Source organism: Mus pahari, chromosome 8, assembly GCF_900095145.1.
Source record: "Mus pahari chromosome 8, PAHARI_EIJ_v1.1, whole genome shotgun sequence".
Classification (NCBI taxonomy): domain Eukaryota; kingdom Metazoa; phylum Chordata; class Mammalia; order Rodentia; family Muridae; genus Mus; species Mus pahari.
In genome coordinates, this window is record NC_034597.1 from 109640270 (window position 1) to 109658739 (window position 18470).

Here is an 18470-nt window from a genome sequence, read left to right on the forward strand (position 1 = left end):
TGAACTTGAGCTATGTTTAATAGAGAGTCTAGGTCATTTTATTTTTTGCCCAAGGCATTGTAAGAAATTTTAGAAAAAGTTGGAATTCTACCAACTTCAATAAAGTACTATGGAGGTCAGGCTAAACTCTGCTTGTGGTTCTGTTTGATTTTTAAATATACTTGGAAGTTGTCTAGAGGATGAGGCAATCGTACTCTGGAATCTGTGATTTGGTAAATACCGTATGTTAAAATAGACCTATAAATACTTCTCATTGTTGTTAACCTTCCTTGTGCTGGTTTATGTTTCAAAGCCTGTATTTCCCTTCCTTTGAACCTCCAGGACCCCTACAAGTCTTTCGGTTTACCGTCTATTGGGAGACTGTCCCAGTACCAAGAGCCGATACATCTACCCGGTGTAAGTCATTAACTGTGATCCCAACTGAGGGGCTCAGCCCTTGATTTATGCCACACTTTTATCCTATGTGAACACTAAAAGATGTAAATTGAGGGACAAGGGAAATTCATGGGGAGTCATTTTTTGTGTTAAATAAAAATATTTTTTGTACTTTATGGTATTTAGAAACACCAGAATCCACTCAACAGGGTAAGTTCACACACCTCTAATCATATAAATAATAGCTTATACTGTGAAAGATCATAGAATCCTAAGAATGGGAAATGACTTTTTGTATTAAAAATGTAATCTTTTCTTAAAAAAAAATCTAACCCAGTCCCGTGTTATAGTCAGATGTCAAGAAATTCTAGCACAAAATAAACTTTATTAAAGAGAACAAAGTGCCTCATTTTGTGTGATATCACCAACTTTGAGGAAACAGTGACTAGCATTCATTTTATTCCATAGTTCATCTGTTCTTTTCCTTTTTAAGCACTTTGATTGCTTCAGAAGAACAAGGGCGGCACACTCTCTCTTACTCAAGTGCACATGTAGATGACATCATGTTAGCCATGCATGAAAAGCCTGTACCATCTGTGAATAGGATTATTCAGTTTGATGGCTGCTAAGAAGATGGTGAAAGATTACAGGAAGAATTCTGAATTTGAAGATGTTATTAGATATATGATTTATTTCACTTTTAAACTGATTTTTGCCCATGTGCTTTCTGAAGGGACTTGACCCTTTCTAGGCCTGGAGACTCCATGCTGTGTTCAAAGCCTGGAGGCAGAAAAAATTTGTAAAGATTGAACAGGCATTCTGTGATGCTAAATAGCACATGAGAGCAAGTGTCATAGGGACATATCTAAACACTTTTTAATCAAACAAACAAACAAAAAGTCTTAAATAAGAAGCCGTAATGATTACTCTAGTTGCTAGAAGTTTCTACCATGTTGTAATAGCTCACAGGATGTCAAACATTTTACCCTCTCAAGTTTTTGCAATTTGCAATTTTCAAACGTGAGACCTGTTGAAAGCCCAAGTGATAATGGACAAACTCTACCCCCTACAGTCTTTGTCCCACCAAATCTTTCTTCAATTAATGCTGCAGCAGGAGTTTTATGTAATAACATTTGCAGTTGTGATCCATCCATAGAAAGAAAAAACAATTAAAATGCCTTAAATGTTCTGCTTACTGCTGTTATTTGCGTGTGTGAATGTTGCATGTCAGCTAAATGGACCAAGGAATAGATAAAGGGATTGGGGGCAGGAGAGTGTGCACCAAGCTTTGTCTATCATTATTGCTGGGAGCAATCAAATTGATGTCAGCAGGACAGTAGATGCGTTGACAGCTGTAATTATGTATCTCCATGGTGATCACTTTTGGCCTGTCATGGAGGCCCATAAGTCCCCTCCCTTCGACACATTTAATCATATTGGGCTGTCACTTGTCAGGTAGACACGGTGGGCTGGGAGCTGTGCCGAGGGGAGAGGTGAATTGATAATGAAGGCTGGGAGCCGCCTCATGGTTTCCAGGGTCCACTTTTTGGCTGACAAAGGCAATTTTAATTGTTCTGGAGGTATGTAGAGACTGACTTGAGAACCTCACACTTGGGATGCATGAGTGTTTTCAGTGTGGTCCTCTTTCTCCCTCACTAGATGTGGAAAAGCTAGATGTGTCATTTTCACAGGGAAGCCAGCTTTGGATCTTGGGTTTGAGTTAACTTCTGATTCACACCTTTCATGCACATCATTAAAGCTGAATCATGCTTGTAGGGCAGGGATGAGGCTGTTCCTTGTAGTCTTTGATCTTCCAAGTTTGTGAATCTATTTTTAGATCACACTGGTATGTTGTGCTTAGAGCTCCATTTACTTTCATCCTTGAAATGGCCAGTGGCGTTATGTAGGCTTTGTATGCATGGAGGAGTGGGCATTGAATTTGCTTTTTAATTGATTGTTATTAGTAAGATATATAGTTGGCTATTACTTGGGAAAATGTATGTAAACTGTAAGTTAAAAGTTTTTTTTTTTTTTTAATTTACACAATTTCTTTGGGAATGTTGGTCTGCCTGTGTGTGCTGATTGTATATGATATGTTTTGATTTGACCCCATGTGTTTAAGGTGACACATTTTTGTCATTATTTTAACAAACAAAAAAGGCAGTCATACCTAGCAACTACTGATAGTTTACTTAGCATTTAGGATAGTATTCTTTAAGACGATGAGAGCTGTCTTATGAACTGCAGAGGAATACAATAATATTCCTTATTTCCTGTACTATTTTACTAGTGAGTTGGATATTAGCTATGCTGAAAGCCAGGGCTTCCGATCTGTAGCAATCCTAGTGATAAACAGGCTTTGGCAATGCGCTGTGGGTATGAAGCTGACTCTGGTCAGAGTAGTTCTAGCTTATTGGCACCAGAACTGAACAGACAGTCCTTTTTCTTAACCAAGTAATCAGCAGCCAAGTTACCAGCAGCCATTTATATAGGAGAGAAGATACAGTGTCACTTTTCTACGTTCATGACTGCCTGCAAATTCTTTTCCTTTTTTAAGGTTTATTTTATTTTTAATGAATACCAAATTTTATAGAATTTATACCCAAAAGAATGTTTTCAGTAAATAAAGGTCACTCACGTCTTTTACGAATGTGGAGTGGCTTTCACTTTAAGACCTTCATGTAGGAACTCGGGGTACAGGGCCCAAGTTGTTGCTTGTGCTACACATACAGAAATAGATGCTCCCTGGGCTTATTGCAAGCTTCCCCTTAAAACCATTCGAAGGGGGGAGCGGTGTGGTTTTCACTTATCTTCTGATGTCATGTAATAAAGCCATCACCCATTCTCACGTGGATATTCTAGACAAGAGGTTTTACATGTGGTCCCTTGATAACTGCCTAAATTAAAATATTAAAGGCCTACCAGCCGCTGTGTTGACCTTTTCTGTCTTGCCACAAACAGATGAGCTGCTGTTTATTGGGAAGCCTCCTTCACAAAAGTGTCAGAACCCTGAGCTTCCTTCCTCTCTTCTATCCCACCCCTGAAATGCTAGGCATCGTCCTGCTGCTCTAGAACCTTCGATTAAATTCCTCCATCCTCAAGTCCGAAGATAAGCCTGCCAGTCTTAAATATTTTGACTAGCTTCTAAATACTTCAGATTCCAAAACTTTGTCACAATAATTTAATAAGTGCTCTGTCCTTGGCAGATGCTCATTCAAAGTTTTACATGGCAAACCTCTGTGCTGTACTTTGGGAATCATGCTGGGAGAGGAAAACAAGGATCAGTGATGCACTAACTAACTCGTTGGCAGGTTAACAGCAACCAGAGGCTTCAAAAGGATGTTTTGAACCTGTGCCGGTTCTGCCCAAGATGAAAAGTGCAGAATCAGAACTCTTAATTGGAGTTTGCATCCTCACAGAGCAGAGCCATGGGGAAAGCTGTATAAACACGAAGGCCTCTCGGGGCTGACAGTAACAGAAAACAGCGCTCACAAGCTGAAGGGCTGGGGGAAATGGCAAAGTGTTGCAGACACAAAAGCCTGTCCAGTTTGTGTGGCTCAGAGGCCACGTGAGGAGGAGATCTGGGCAGAGCCAAACCAGGGCTCTGAGGGGGGCGGGGCTTTAGAGGGCAACAGGCTGTAGCCAGTTGCAGGTGTGCCCTATGGTAGGGACATATGAAGCCTTCCTCTTCCCAGTTTCTTCTTTTGAGTGAAAGAGCAAAAATTATAAGCTGTACTGCATAATCAAAGATCAGCCTCGCATTATGTGTCTGTGTTTTCTGTTTTCCAGAGGCAAGGGTGTTGAGATTGAAACTTTATTATCAATTTTATCCATGGAAAAACAGCTTGTGGTTAAATAAAACAAATCTTCCCAATATGAAGTTATGAACCTTTTCTTTACTTCCTCTCAGGTCCGAGTTGACAGTGGCATCCAACCAGGAAGTGACATCAGCATCTATTATGACCCTATGATTTCAAAGGTTAGTTCCATTTGTAAAACAGTACACATATTTAATTAATGAATTCAAAGTTGAGCCTGTCTGTCTGTCTGTCTGTCTGTCTCTCCTTCCTCCCTCCTTCCCTTCCTTCTTTCCTGACTTCCTTCCTTTAATTCACTACATCCTGATCACGGCCCTTTTCTTAACAGTGTACTCTAATTAAGCAAACCCGTGAGCTGTGTGTCTCCGGTGCTGTGGAGAAACTGGTCCTATACTGGTTAAGAGTACTTTTGCTCTTCGAAGGTTTTCCAGTCTACAACTTGAGTGCATTTGACTTTTGTTGTTTACACTATGGCTGGAGCCTAGAGCCTGGTACATCTCAGGCAGGCACTGTATCACTGAGCCACCACTCAACCCAGCTAACTTTTATAGAAAAGTACAATAGGATTTAGCCCATGTGTCTTTTTAAACTTTAACTTTGCATATTAAAGTTGAAAATCATGTCTCTAAAATATTAAGATCTCATAAATAGTAAATTGTTGCAATAGATAAACTGCAGGTTTTATTTGAAAATGCCTTGTCTCCGAAATAGTAGCTTTGCCTCAAAGACTGATTAACTTCAAGTTCTTTTAGTTTTGTGCTGAAGATGAAACAGGAATCCTGCGAGTTTGTGCAAGGTTCTGCTGTAGCCCACATTTCTAGTGCCCTGAGTGCTCTCTTATGTAGCTATAGTTGCTGAAACAAGCCATTTTAATCTTTGTAGTTTTTTTTTCAGTAAGTTTTTAACCATTAATATTTGTAAAATAAACCTTAGATGTTTTGCTTATTACAGAAACACAATATAAAAGTGGAAATACATAAAATATTACGAATTGATTTTCAAATTAAATGTTTCTTTTTTAGATGAATGTACGTTTGTCCAGAAAAATGGCCTATAAATTTTCTAGATGGCTCATATGTGTAAATTTATTTATTTATTTATTTATTTTTGAGATGCTGTCTCACTATGTAGTTGGTAGACCTGGAACTTGCTTTGTAGACCAGGCTGGTCTCAGATTCACAGATATCTGTCTGGTTCTACCTCCCAAGTGCTAGCTTTAAAGGTGTGTGCTGCCATGTGGCAAACTGGTTTTATATTGAAGAACTTGTAAATTTACTAGAATTACAACCTACTACTTAATAATATGCATCAGAAAAACCTTTAATGTATATTGTCAATATCTTACTTTTGAATTCATAGAGACTACATATAAAAGGACACTACAAACAAAGTCTTCTTCCTTTTTAACTAGCACCTTTAGTTTTGTGTTATGTTTTGGTTGACCTAGTAATTTTTAAGAACAGTTTAACTTTTTCTTTCACTTTCTTACTGGTTTTGTTTTGCAACTTACAAAAGTTTTAGCTGTTTAGGAAATCAAACTTGGAAGCAGAGAAAACCAGGGAAATTAGAAACTTTGTTGCCTAGACCCCACACTGTGCCATATGCTGACATGCTGTACCATATATGGGTTTTCTGTGCTAAGTGCTAGAGTACTATGTTACATGCTGATGTGCTGTACCATGTGCTGATGTGCTGTACCATGTGCTGATGTGCTGGTGTGCTGTGTCATGTGCTGATGTGCTGTGTCTCGTGCTGATGTGCTGTGTCTCGTGCTGATGTGCTGTGTCACATGCTGATATGCTGTGTCCCGTGCTGATATGCTGTGCTGTGTGCTGATGTGCTGTGCCATGTGCTGGCATGCTGTAGCAGTTCCTCAGGCTCTGCGCTCTACTCTCCTTAATCTTTCTGCTGTGCTTGTTTATAATGTTTGTTTGTTATCAAGTGAAGGACTTGTTTGTTTTGTTCTCAAGTGTTTCTCTCCTGTGACAGTGACGTGTATGAGGACCGTCTGAGATAGGTTGGTTCTCACTTGTTTATTCAAAGGAATCTTATTTGACTTATTTTAAAAATTGGACCACTATGAAAATCAAAAAGACACATTGGGGAATATAGTAGGAAGTATTAAACTTACTAGGCCTGGTTACTCCAGTACATGGCTGGCTTACAGACCATTCTGTTTGTTTGCTTGTAGCTAGTCACATATGGGTCTGACAGAGCAGAAGCCCTGAAGAGGATGGAAGACGCACTGGACAATTACGTGATCCGGGGTAAGACTGCACACTTGCCTTTTTGCTGCTGTGTATGTTGTCCAGTTCTAGAGAACAGCTTGAAGGTTTTGTAGTTAAGAAACTTCACAAAAGAATTGCTTACCATGCTTAAATAAGAATGAGAAAAGTGTGACTAGGTTAAACACTGGGCACAGGTGTTTAACCCTCTACAGCCTGACCCATGGCATCTTGCAATTCTACAATATACATGATATGAGGGACTGACTATGAAGAACCATTATCTCACACTGGGAAAATGAGTCTGTTATGTCACTGACTATGAGTTTTGGGGTTGGGAGGTAGCACACTTACCGATGTATGAAGATGGACCCTGGCCTTACAGCTGATGGGTCTGGGAACATCTACTGTCTCTGCTCAGAGAAGGCAGTAGATGGTTTGTAAGTGCGGTTGTCTCCCAAAGGTTTGTCCCCACTTGCTCATACAAGCCCTCAGTGCAATGGTGACTGAATCAGAAGCTACTCTTGCACTGGAGTCTGCAAAGTAGGTGTTCTTTTTTTTTTTTTTTTTTTTTTTTTTCGAGACAGGGTTTCTCTGTATAGCCCTGGCTGTCCTGGAACTCACTTTGTAGACCAGGCTGGCCTCGAACTCAGAAATCCGCCTGCCTCTGCCTCCCGAGTGCTGGGATTAAAGGCGTGCGCCACCACGCCCGGCAAGTGGGTGTTCTTACCCACTAAATGTCAGTACCAACTTTGCTATCACATTCAGCTGTATATTATAATTTTGAATGGCCATGGGAGGGGGTCTAAGAACATCCTCTAGGCAAGCCTGGCTGCTGGGTCGTTTTGGGCTCTGCTCTTCCAGAGGACTGGAGTTAGGTTCTACCATCCACATTGGTTGGCTCACAACTACCATAACTCTAGCTCTGAGGGCTCTGATGGCCTCTTCTTGCCTCTGTGGGCACAAACACACACATTTGTACATATTGATATACAAACAAAGATACAGGATTAGCAGGAGGTGCAGGGGGGATAGGAAACAAGTGAATGTAATGACTCTGGATGTGACAGTTTTTGAATATTGGACTAATCAGTGTTTGGGGTTGAACACTTAAAATGGACTCCTAACAACTAATGGGACATATTTCAGATGAGTGACATAATTGTGCTGAAGGATGAGGGTGGAGAGAAGTAACCCAAATAGCTTAACTGTATATTAACTGTAATACCCCCAGGCTAAAGAGAAAATATGTCTAAATAAATATTAAACTCTAGTTAGTAGGTTTATTTTTCATAGTTGATGACTTAGCAGGTCTGAAACCAATTTATGTACATTGTGGAACTAAGGAAATAAATACATGTATCGTGGATAATAAGAAACAAGTTTCCCTCTGTCAGAAAGTCAGTAACAGATGTGGGAATGAATGCCTTGGGGTGGAATGAACCCTGTGTGTGGGATGAGGTTGAATCAGGAGGTATCCATGAGAACTTTTGGGCTTTAACATAGACTACTGACTATGTAAGTGTTGTCTGTGTGTGTGTGTGTGTGTGTGTGTGTGTGTGTGTGTGTGTATGCGTCCATGTATATATACAAATGCTCATTCTCTAGTTAAGGGTTCTGAATTTTGGCACTGTTGACATCTGCAGGCCAGCAATTGTAGGATGATAGTCCTGAGATGTGTGTACTTGTCCACATACTTGACTTCTGTTGACTCACTTTACTAAATGTGTCTAGGCTCGGTTTCAGGAGGAGCATAAGATGAGCCTGAACTTTCTTTCCTATGTAAGAAATGAAAGCTGTGCTGAAGAGTGACCTCAGGTCAGGCTTAGTTCACACCTGTTTTCCCAGCACTCACCTGGAGTTCACTGACTTGGTAGACTGAGACAGGAGGATTGGTGTGATAGTTCTGGCTACAGTATGACACCCTGTACAAACCTTAGAACAAACAATGGAAAAGCTCAAGAAGAAATCTGTTAGGAAGACACAGGATCTGCTTGAAGAGGCTCCCACTGGACAAACTGGGACACTGGAAGACTGTAGCTCAGTAAGAACTCCTAAGTGAAAGAGATGGCATGGCTCCTCTATGGAGACTTTAATCCATGTAGAAAAAAGTGCTACGCTGAGAATATAAATTATAAAAAGTCAGTAGATGCTGAAGTTAATGGGGAAATTGGAGGAACAGCATAATTGTTGGTGTCCCTTTGTAATATACTTAATAAGTATCATGGGAACTGGTTCATGCTAGCAATGTTACCAAGTGGCCAGGGATTGCCACTGTTGATGTGGTAACCCATGTCTGTGCCTGTTGTGATAATTCCTACCCCCCTCTCTATACACACACACATGCGCACACACACACACACACACACACACACACACACACACACACACATACACACACACACCTGAAAATAGGTAAATTGAATATAATCATGAGGAAAAATCAGACCTACCAACCTGAAAGACAATCTACAAAATAAATGGCTTGTGATCTTTAGAGGTGTCAAGGTCAATAAGTACAAGGAGGAACCAGCAGCTTCTAGATCAAAGGAAACCAGAGGGCCTGAGACCACTCAGTGTAACAGGATTCTGCACTTGGTTCTGGACCAGGACCAAAAAGGCTTTCCTTTGTAGTAAAAACTATCAGTGGGGCAACTGGAGAAATTTGAATCAAGTTTGTAGGTTAAATAGACACTTGCGATCGCAGAAGAGACTTATCTTCCTCTTAGGAAATGTACAGGAAGATATTTAGAGGCTATTCTGTCTTCAACTTGCCTTCAAGAGTTTACATTAAAACTGACTTGTGTGGTCTGTGGTCTATACATATAGGGAATCAAGCCCAGACATGTGTTGAGCTGCCCCCAGATCAGTGCCTGGGTCAAGGGTGGACAGTAATTATCTATACTAGTTTTGCACACTTTCTAAGATTCTGAAATTATTACAGAATAGAGGGTTTTTTTTTCTTTTAAAAAAGTCTCCATTCCCACCATTATCTTTGATGTTTAATTTTTTTACCTGGTAAATTTTAACTGTCAGGTGACTTTAAAGCCTTTGTAAAGGGCGAGAAAGGAAAAGAAATGTACTGTATTGCTAAGTAACTACTTCATTGGTCAAATGTGGACCCCCACTCCCCAACTCCACAATTACTTGTAAGCTTTTGTAAAAGAAAAACTCTAGAGAAATTTTAGTGTTTCTAAATTCTAAAAACTTTAAAGAAATGTTAGAGCACAGTATATCTACATTAAACTTAATTTCCAAGTCTCCATGAAAGAAGCGGTGGCCTCAGCCTCTGTTTGATCCTGGCAGAGTGCACAGCTAGTGTCTGACCTGCTGTTTTGGAACCAGCAGGCAATCAGAAGGCTGCTCCAGGGGCCTCCCTCTGTGTCCTGGTCATGATTTCCCATGCAGATGGGACCTGCTGAACTATGGCACAGGTCACCCCAATTCCCAATCTAAAACTCTGAATCGTAATTTTTATAAGTATGTGATTAATATTATTACCGAGGCTGTAAACTCTCAAAGAATACTCTACTGTCTGCTTACTGTTTACACAAGGACTCACTCCACTCTACTGTCTGCTTACTGTTTACACAAGGACTCACTCCAATGGCATTGTCTTTCTGAGACATGGGAAGAATGCAACCCAAGTGCACAGTGGTGCCTCTCATCTGCATCGTTCTTTCCAGCTGATGTTTTAGCTTTATGTGTTTGAAACCGGTTTCTGATTATTATTGATTTAACTTTAGAATTAGTTCCTGGGCATTAGTTCTTGGAACAGCTAGTTATACTAATAGCCATACATGAAAAAAAAGGGTTATTTAACTGTGTACTTTACAGAAGGAAAACAGATAATAGTTTGACTTCACATAGTTGTATGTGGTTTGTTATTCAGAGAACTTTAAGGACAAATGTATTTGAGTTTTAACTTTATTCTTGAAATTTAGTGAAATCTAAGTTTTTTCATGCTGTATTTACTATATAATTTTAAAATATTAAAAATACATTCTCCAGTGGAATGGAAGTAGCCTAGATGAATGTATGCTTAAAGTATAATATATATATATATATATATATATATATATATATATATATATATAGTAAAATTTTACTATGCTGTAAAGAAAGATGAAATTATGAAAAATTTAGGGAAATGGATGGAGTTGGAAAGAATTATATTAAGGAGGTGACCCAGACACAGATAACACCAACCCCATCTTCTTGATCACCTTATCATGACCACCTTAGTTTGTAGTATGTGTGTGTGTGTTTATAAACATGTTTAAAATGTGGATGAAGTCAGAAAGGAGAAAAAGAGAGTGTAGAGAGAAGTTCTGAAGTGATGGGGGCAGGGTATGACAGGAAAGTAGAAAGGAAATTGAAAATGGAGGGGAAGGAGGAGATGGCAGGTCAGTCAGCTATAAAGGACATTGTAAGGCTGTTAGAGCACCTAATACTTTGTCTGCTAACTTAAAATTTTTAAAAAGAAAATGCTATAACAAAAAAGTGGATGTCCATTTGTGTGTTTGGCTTGGTTGTTTGATATCCTAGATGTAAGAAATACTTGTTCACAATCCTTTCTAAAGCCACCGCCCCTTTTCAACTGTGAATATAGAATGAAATGCTAATGTGTCATTCATTCATCCATTCATTCATTCATTCATTCATCCTGTTACTTATATTCATTTCAATATTTTAGATATCAGTATCAGAAAGTAACTTTTGGGGGCTGGTGAGATGGCTCAGTGGGTAAGAGCACTGACTGTTCTTCTGAAGGTCCAGAGTTCAAATCCCAGCAACCACATGGTGGCTCATAACCATCTGTAACAAGATCTGACTCCCTCTTCTGGCGTGTGAAGATAGCTACAGTGTGCTTACATATAATAAATAAATAAATCTTAAAAAAAAAAGTTTCCTAAAAACTAAGATCCTTCTCATACCTCAATTAAAAAAAAACAAACAAAAAAACAACAAAAACAACAACAAAAAAAGAAAGTAACTTTTTATTGTCTAAATATCATAAACTGCATCTTTAAACCATGTTATATTTGCTGAAGGCAGATCTGTGTTAACTCCATATTGGCCATGTGGAGGGCTGAGAAACCTGGACTAGACTGTAAAAGGAAACTCAATTAAGCTAAATTACATATGTAGGCAAACATTTTATTTGTAGAAGTTAGACTGCCTCACTTAAGTTATCTCCTATTTCTGTGGCTGCTTGGGGAGAGTGTCTTGTGAAAGCACAAACTGAGTTGTTAATTTTCATGTAAGAACAATTACTTTTCTCTCTTTCAATTAAATCATTACTGCCCTTCATATTAGGAATTTGTTCCCTCCTAGGGGCTGTTATTTCTTGTGCACTCTGGATATTGTAATACCAGTGTCAGTGTGCAGTGCTGATCAATACTGTCATCCTGTGACAGTATGTGGTCAAGTAACATATAAAGGCAGACCTATCAGAATTACACCAGAGTTCTCCTCTACCTCAGAAAAAAAATGAAGATCCATAATCAAAAAAGTTACTACAGCTTAAACAGAAAACCCTCCTTGCTCAGGACTGTCATAGCCATGGCTTACAAAAAATACAGCTATTGGTTAATGCAGTAAGATGTCAATTAGATGTACATTCCTGAGGTCTTTTTATTTGTTATAGGTTTTTCTTTTTCTTTTCATTATTCCAGGTATATATTGCTCTATAAATTATGGTAAAGATACCAAGACTAATAATTTTAAAAATTATTAATAAAATAACAAAATAAAATAATCAACTAAAAAAAAGTTCCTGCCCCTTTGGTTCGCCTAGTATCTTATCAATGCTATGTCTTTGTAAATGAATGTCACCTTGTTTCCAGGGATTACTTAGGCCATCAGAGGTGGTGTAGAGCTTTTTTTTTTTTTTCCTGCTGTTGTTTTGTTTTTAATCAAGTCTTTTTATGTGTCTAGTATACCCAGGCATACTTCAGGCATGCAATTGCTTCTGGGTATTCTAAGCCCCTAGAAGCAGTAATTTTTGGCTATGAGCTAAAATGTTACTTTGGGGGAGGATCTCTCACAGACATGTAATACAAAGGCAACATATTATAGCATCCTTTAAATAGAGTAACTCCATCTATAGAATTTTTGTATAAAGGAATAACATTATGACTAGAATTCTGGATCTTAATGTAAATGTTTGAGGTGGATGGGATAGTTTGAGAATTGGATTTTATCCAGTTTAGATATATAGTATTTTTTGAGTTGGGAACAGAAATGCTCACATGTTTACATAGGTTGTTAATATAATCTAGAATAAAGATGCATAGAAAAAAATGCTTGGAAGGCTATAGTAAGTTGTTAATATTTATTAGCTAAGGGATGGATAGTCATTTTGAAAAGATAAACCCATGTGCTTATATGTAAACCTCAAGTTCATGGTAACACACTGTAACCAAGGTGTCAAGATACCATTGTATGGATGCTATGAAAATGTACAGATGTGCTTGGTTTTGATGTAATTAATTTGTTGGTCCTTCTAGATAGTGAGGTCATTTAAGGGGATAAACATACATACACAGGTAGACAGACAAGCAGACTAGGGGTTGGTTTGCTTCATTTACATTGCTAAAGTGAAGTTCCTGCTACCATCCAGAAGCCCCTAAAAGGAGGAAATGAAAGAAAGGTGTTAACACATCACTTGAACTTGAATTCTCTGTTTGGGAATTAGTCATCATGCCTAGCTGCAAGTAGGGTGGGGAATGGATCTGTTTGAGAGGGAGGTCTGTCCTTCCTTCCTTCCTTCCTTCCTTCCTTCCTTCCTTCCTTCCTTCCTTCCTTCCTTCCTTCCTTCTTTTTTAAAATGATGTTATTACATAAGGAGAGATCAGTAACTGGGTTTTTCTTGGAGGGAGGTAGGGAGAGAGGAGGAGGAGAGAGGGAGGGAGGGAGGGAGGGAGGGAGGGAGAGAGAGATAGAATGTAAGCCACAGGTCAATGCTGGTATCTTTCTTAGTGGCTCTACACCTTATTTTTTGAAACAGAGTGTTCACTAACCTGCAGCTGACTTTTTGACTAGGCTGCCTGGTAGGCCAGCTCTAGGAATCCTCCTGTCTCTGCCTGCCCAACACTGGCATCACAGATGCACACAGTCATACTCAGCATTTGTCACATGGGAGTGAAACAGAGGTCATTATGCTTGTATGACAAGCAGTTTATCAATTCTCCAATTCAGTCTGAAATTCTGTCTGTAGGTGTTACACACAACATCCCATTGCTTCGGGAGGTGATAATCAACACGCGTTTTGTGAAAGGGGACATCAGCACTAAGTTTCTCTCTGACGTGTATCCTGATGGCTTCAAAGGTATGTATATGTATGTGCTGAGCTATTTAGTTCTCAGAAGTGTGTTGAGTTTCATTAGGCTAATTTTATTCTTGTTCGTAAACACAACTTTTCTATTTTGAGTGAAGGTCTTTTGGTTTCTGTTCCACTTGCTGTATTACATTTTTGAAGTATTCTTGACCATTAACATTCATGTTTTTGAGTATGCATGGGCAATTCATGAATGTAACCATCTTCAGATTTTTTTCTTTAAAGTAAAACAACAAAAACGTGTGTGTGTAGTGTGTGCTCATATGTAGAGTTTAGGAGTGTTCCAGCCATGGTGCATATAGAGCTCAAAGAACAGGCTCTCAGTCTCTCAGGTAACAGCTTTAAATATAAAAAAAGAAATGTACTTTGGATGAAGAAAATATCCTCATGTTAAATTTAACCTGACAAACTGTCAGAGACTGTTTCCAGGTTTCGGAAGTTGGTTTTTTGTTTTTTGTTTTTTTTTGTTTTTTTTTTAAAATCAAGTTGGAGATAGAGCACTGAAGACCTGGTCAGCATCAGTAGAAACTGGTGATTTAATTGGGATTCTAGAAATATCTAGACATAAATTCCTAGTGAGTTGGGATACAAAAACTGATTCTTAGATTTCAAGTATTATAGGGGTTTGGGGCATAGATTAGCAACCCTTGCTGAGGATATGTGAAGCCCTGGACTTTGATCTCTGACACCATCAAGTTAAATATAAAACAAAACAAAACACATGTTGTAGTACAGAAAGTAACTTGAACAGTCAGCTCAGCATCATGGAGTTGACTGTTGAACGTATTTACACAATGGCTTTTAGTTCAGACTATTCAATAAGGTTTTGTAAATTAAATTGAAAATAGACCATTTGAATGTTCTTTGAGTTTTATTTGTACTCTTAAAATGAATAGTAATAGTAATTCATCAGAATATTTTTCTTAAACTTTTGAATTTTCAAAAATACAGGATAAATTACATCTTGGCCATGATTACAGCTTTATAATGGAGTATTTGCTCATTAACATTTGCTGTCTGAAGTCAGAAACATTTAGGCCATTGCTTCTTACCATCTCCCTGGTAACAACTCACGGGAGACACTATATAAATACTTGTTTAATCAATGAAAAGAATCTTATCCAGGGTTGATGAAAGGAATGCTTTGGAATTTTAAGTCACCTATAAACATATCTAGATAAAGAGCTCACCCTATTTGATTCTAATGTTTTATTCTCTGAACTGAGGTTTAGAAGCTATGGTAAGTTGTGAAGTAGATTCAGAACTTCCATATGGTCCCATGTCTGCTCAGATAATTCATTTGTGTTGGTAACAAGATAGGAAATAGTGGGCAGAAGGAAAAAGTAGTCCCTTGAGTCAGCTCTCAGAACAAATTTTATGTATGTATCTGAGCATTTGTATTCACATGTAGTTATGTGAGCATGAATGTACATATGGGTAAGTAACCCATGGGGGAAGAGAATGAGCGTTTAAAATCTTTCATTTGAGTTGATGACTATACTTAGTGAACATTTACAATTATGTAAAGTATTGCAAATTCTTTAGGAGCCACAATCTGCTTTAGCTGAGAAATTGATCTTAGAACAGAACACACTTTTCCACTGGACATTTAACTACATTTTCTTTGCATAGACTCTTGTGCTGGCAGCAGAAGGAATTCTGTCTTGTTGACTGCCATAATTTGCCAGAAGAGCCTTTTACAATGACTTAATCTCAGCTCTCATTTTCATAAGCTCAGAGAAGCAACACTAAAACAACTAAGTCGGGAACTGACTCTAGTGTTTCTGCAGGTTTTCCTTTTCTATCCAACTTTATGTTCTTTTTCTTTCTTAGAAGTAAAGCCCAAAGAAATGAAAACAAAATAAGAAATATAGAAACAATGAACCACCACCACCACCACCACAAAATGCAGACAAAAGCCATGGATTCTATTTTGTGTTAGCCAACTACTCTTGAGCCTGAGACTTGTTCTGGAGTGTGGTTGATATACCCAGTATCACTACATTGGAGAAAACTGATGTTTTTTCTCTTCCAGCACTATCAATTGCAAGCAACATCTTGGCTAGGGCGTGTGACTCTGTTCCTACTTCACCTTCTTGCTTGGCTCTTGTCTGGCTTGAATTTTGCACACTGTCATGCTCTGTAAACTCATATGTGCATTAGTTATTTTTTTTCTTTTAATGTTTGGAACAGAGTGCAGGGCTTTGTCCATGGTAGGCTGGAACAGCAACTTTCATCTCAAGGTCTGATGATAGGATTTTCAGTTACAGATTAAAGATTTCTTGGGTTGGGTTGGGATTCCAGTTCATAGGCCACAGAATTTTCAATGGTGTCTCGTCAGGTGGCCCTCTAAGGTGTTCAGCAAACACACCTTACTGGCCATTCCCAACACCTTCCTCCCATTTGATTCCCTGAGCTTATTGTTATGCCAGTTTCTCCTTTGAGTGGCTACTATCTTCTGTCCTTCACCTTCCCCAGAAGGTGGAACCCAGAGCAAATCTCAGCTACGCTAAGCCATCATCTTTGATTATTTGATATATGTGCCTGAGAGACAGCAGCAAGTGGCAAGAGAAGTCAATCCAAGATCTTCTCAGTAAGTCTGGGTCCAGGTCACTTTGCGCCATTGGGGTTACCCAATTGTTTCCCATCTGGCCTGATCTCAGCACTGTTCATAGGCAAGTACTGGTCTCTTTACTGCATTAAATTTTTCTGCTACATTTGTTTATTTCCCCAGATCTGCTTGTAGATGAGGGCACTTTTATAAAAGGTCCTTCGATTTGAACTTTGAAATGATTGAATCTAAAATTTAAAAATAGGGTACACAAGAAATTGTTCTTGTTGAATTTTTACATTCAAATGATGAATGTAAAAATTTGATTTGAAATTAAAGGGAAAAAATGAACAAGGTATTTTAAGAACTGTAATTTCAGATGACCAATATGAGCGTCTTGGATCTCTTTCTCTGGTAGCTTGTTACACTTTAACTTCAACCTCTTTCAAAATCTATATCAGGATTATCTGTTTTCCTTTGAGAAGCTGCTGATTTTTTGGTAAGCATTTGGTTGGACATAGAGTATGCATTTGTGTTATCATATTTTTTGTAAGAATTGGACTGAACATAGGAAGTATGTGTTTGTGTTATCATATTCTCTGCTCTGTGTGCTGCTGAAGATAGGCACACTGTTACTGGGAGTCCCCATGAAATCCATTAGTTCTCTTGTTTTCCAAAGAGCTTATGTATCTACTGGTCTTAGTATGTTACGGACAAATTGGAGCATACTTGCTGGTTCATTTGTAAACAACTGTAATAAGTTCATTAGATGTTGATATGGGAGCAATGATGTCATCACATAGTCTGCATGCTGGGGTCTGAAACCATAAGTAGACTCTGGGAAGGAATACAGAAATACTTCACCTTGAAAATAATGGTCAATAAAAAGCAGATAGAAAAATTGCTCTAGTTTTGCTGGCCTCAGGGCTTTTAGGGCCCCAAGTCATCCCTAAAACATGGTTGCAGAACTCTTCTTCTAGGTGTTTTGGGAAGTCAGTGTCCTATTTTTTTTTTGTGAGAATGTTTAGAAAAACTCATGAGGGACTTTTTATCTCTGTTCCAGTGTCAGAAGAAGGTCAGTGACATGCCATGGCCTACATGTGGTTTATGAAGTCAATGATGGTATCTTTCCTAGAATCAGGCATGAACTCCCACTTTGTGTAATGGTTCATTCAGTGTCTGTATTTGGCCCAACAGGAAAGGATGGATTGCTTGGGTTTTCCACACCCTTCCATTTCATGAATTACCTTTCTGTAGAGGAATGTGCTACAGATCTTGAAAAATAATTATATTTACATTCTGAATGTATTTAGTTTATTTTTAAAAAATGATGTTCAAGTCACTTTATTTCTTTCAAATAAACTTGTATACCTACTAAATTCTTTAGTTCAGAACTCCAGTTGTATCTACTACCATGTGATGGCTGTCACATGACTAGTAGGAGACAGTATGGTTGCTTCAGTGCTCTCAAGAGGTGTGCTAACTACAGACTCTGCATTATCTGACCTGCTAGGGCACCTATTGATTTTTATACAAGTCTGCCACTGGAGTTAGTTACCTGCTGCAAGGCAGTTGGGCATGTGAGGCTGGTCAGAAGCTAGACCACTGCCCCTGGGACTAACTGAATTTTAGTATGGAGAGAAATTGTGGAAGAGAGAAATTTGTTAATTGAATGATTGAGTGATCTGCCTTCTGATGCATACATAGAGGCAGGAAAAGCATGCCTTTATTTTCTTTAAGTGTTTCATGCTAGAAAAACATGGCCTTGTCCATGTTCTTGACCAGCATCAATCTGCTTCTGCAGGATTTGGAACTTGTGGCCTTTTGTTCTCAGTTTCTTTAGAAGTAAGTTTATGGATGAGGAGTGGTGACAGGAAACAGGTGTGAGAAGCTGGTGTGCTTCCTGAAGACCTTTGTCTGGCTTTCCCATTTATGGCTGTTTTGTTTTCTTCACCTATTTAAATCTCTTTCCTGGGGTTAGAGAAATGGCTCAGCAGTTAAGAGGACTTGTTCTTCCAGAGTACCCAAGTTCAGTTCTTAAAACCAATGTCTGTGGCTTATAACTTTCTATACCTCCAATTCAAAAGATCCAATACCTCTGGCTTCCATGGGCACCTGCATTCATGTACACACACCCACATGCAGACACTCTCCTACAC

At 38.7% G+C, this 18470-nt stretch overlaps 1 protein-coding gene across 1 annotated transcript in view; it reads left to right on the forward strand.

Moving 5' to 3' along the window:
* The window catches only part of Pcca (propionyl-CoA carboxylase subunit alpha), a 336175-nt gene that overhangs the window by 138355 nt on the left and 179350 nt on the right, over positions 1–18470 (forward strand). Inside the window, exons 14-17 of the mRNA XM_021203136.1 lie at positions 322–396; positions 4286–4354; positions 6385–6460; positions 13641–13751. Of these exons, the coding sequence (XP_021058795.1) occupies positions 322–396; positions 4286–4354; positions 6385–6460; positions 13641–13751 (331 nt within the window). The remainder of the gene's footprint in view (positions 1–321; positions 397–4285; positions 4355–6384; positions 6461–13640; positions 13752–18470) is intronic.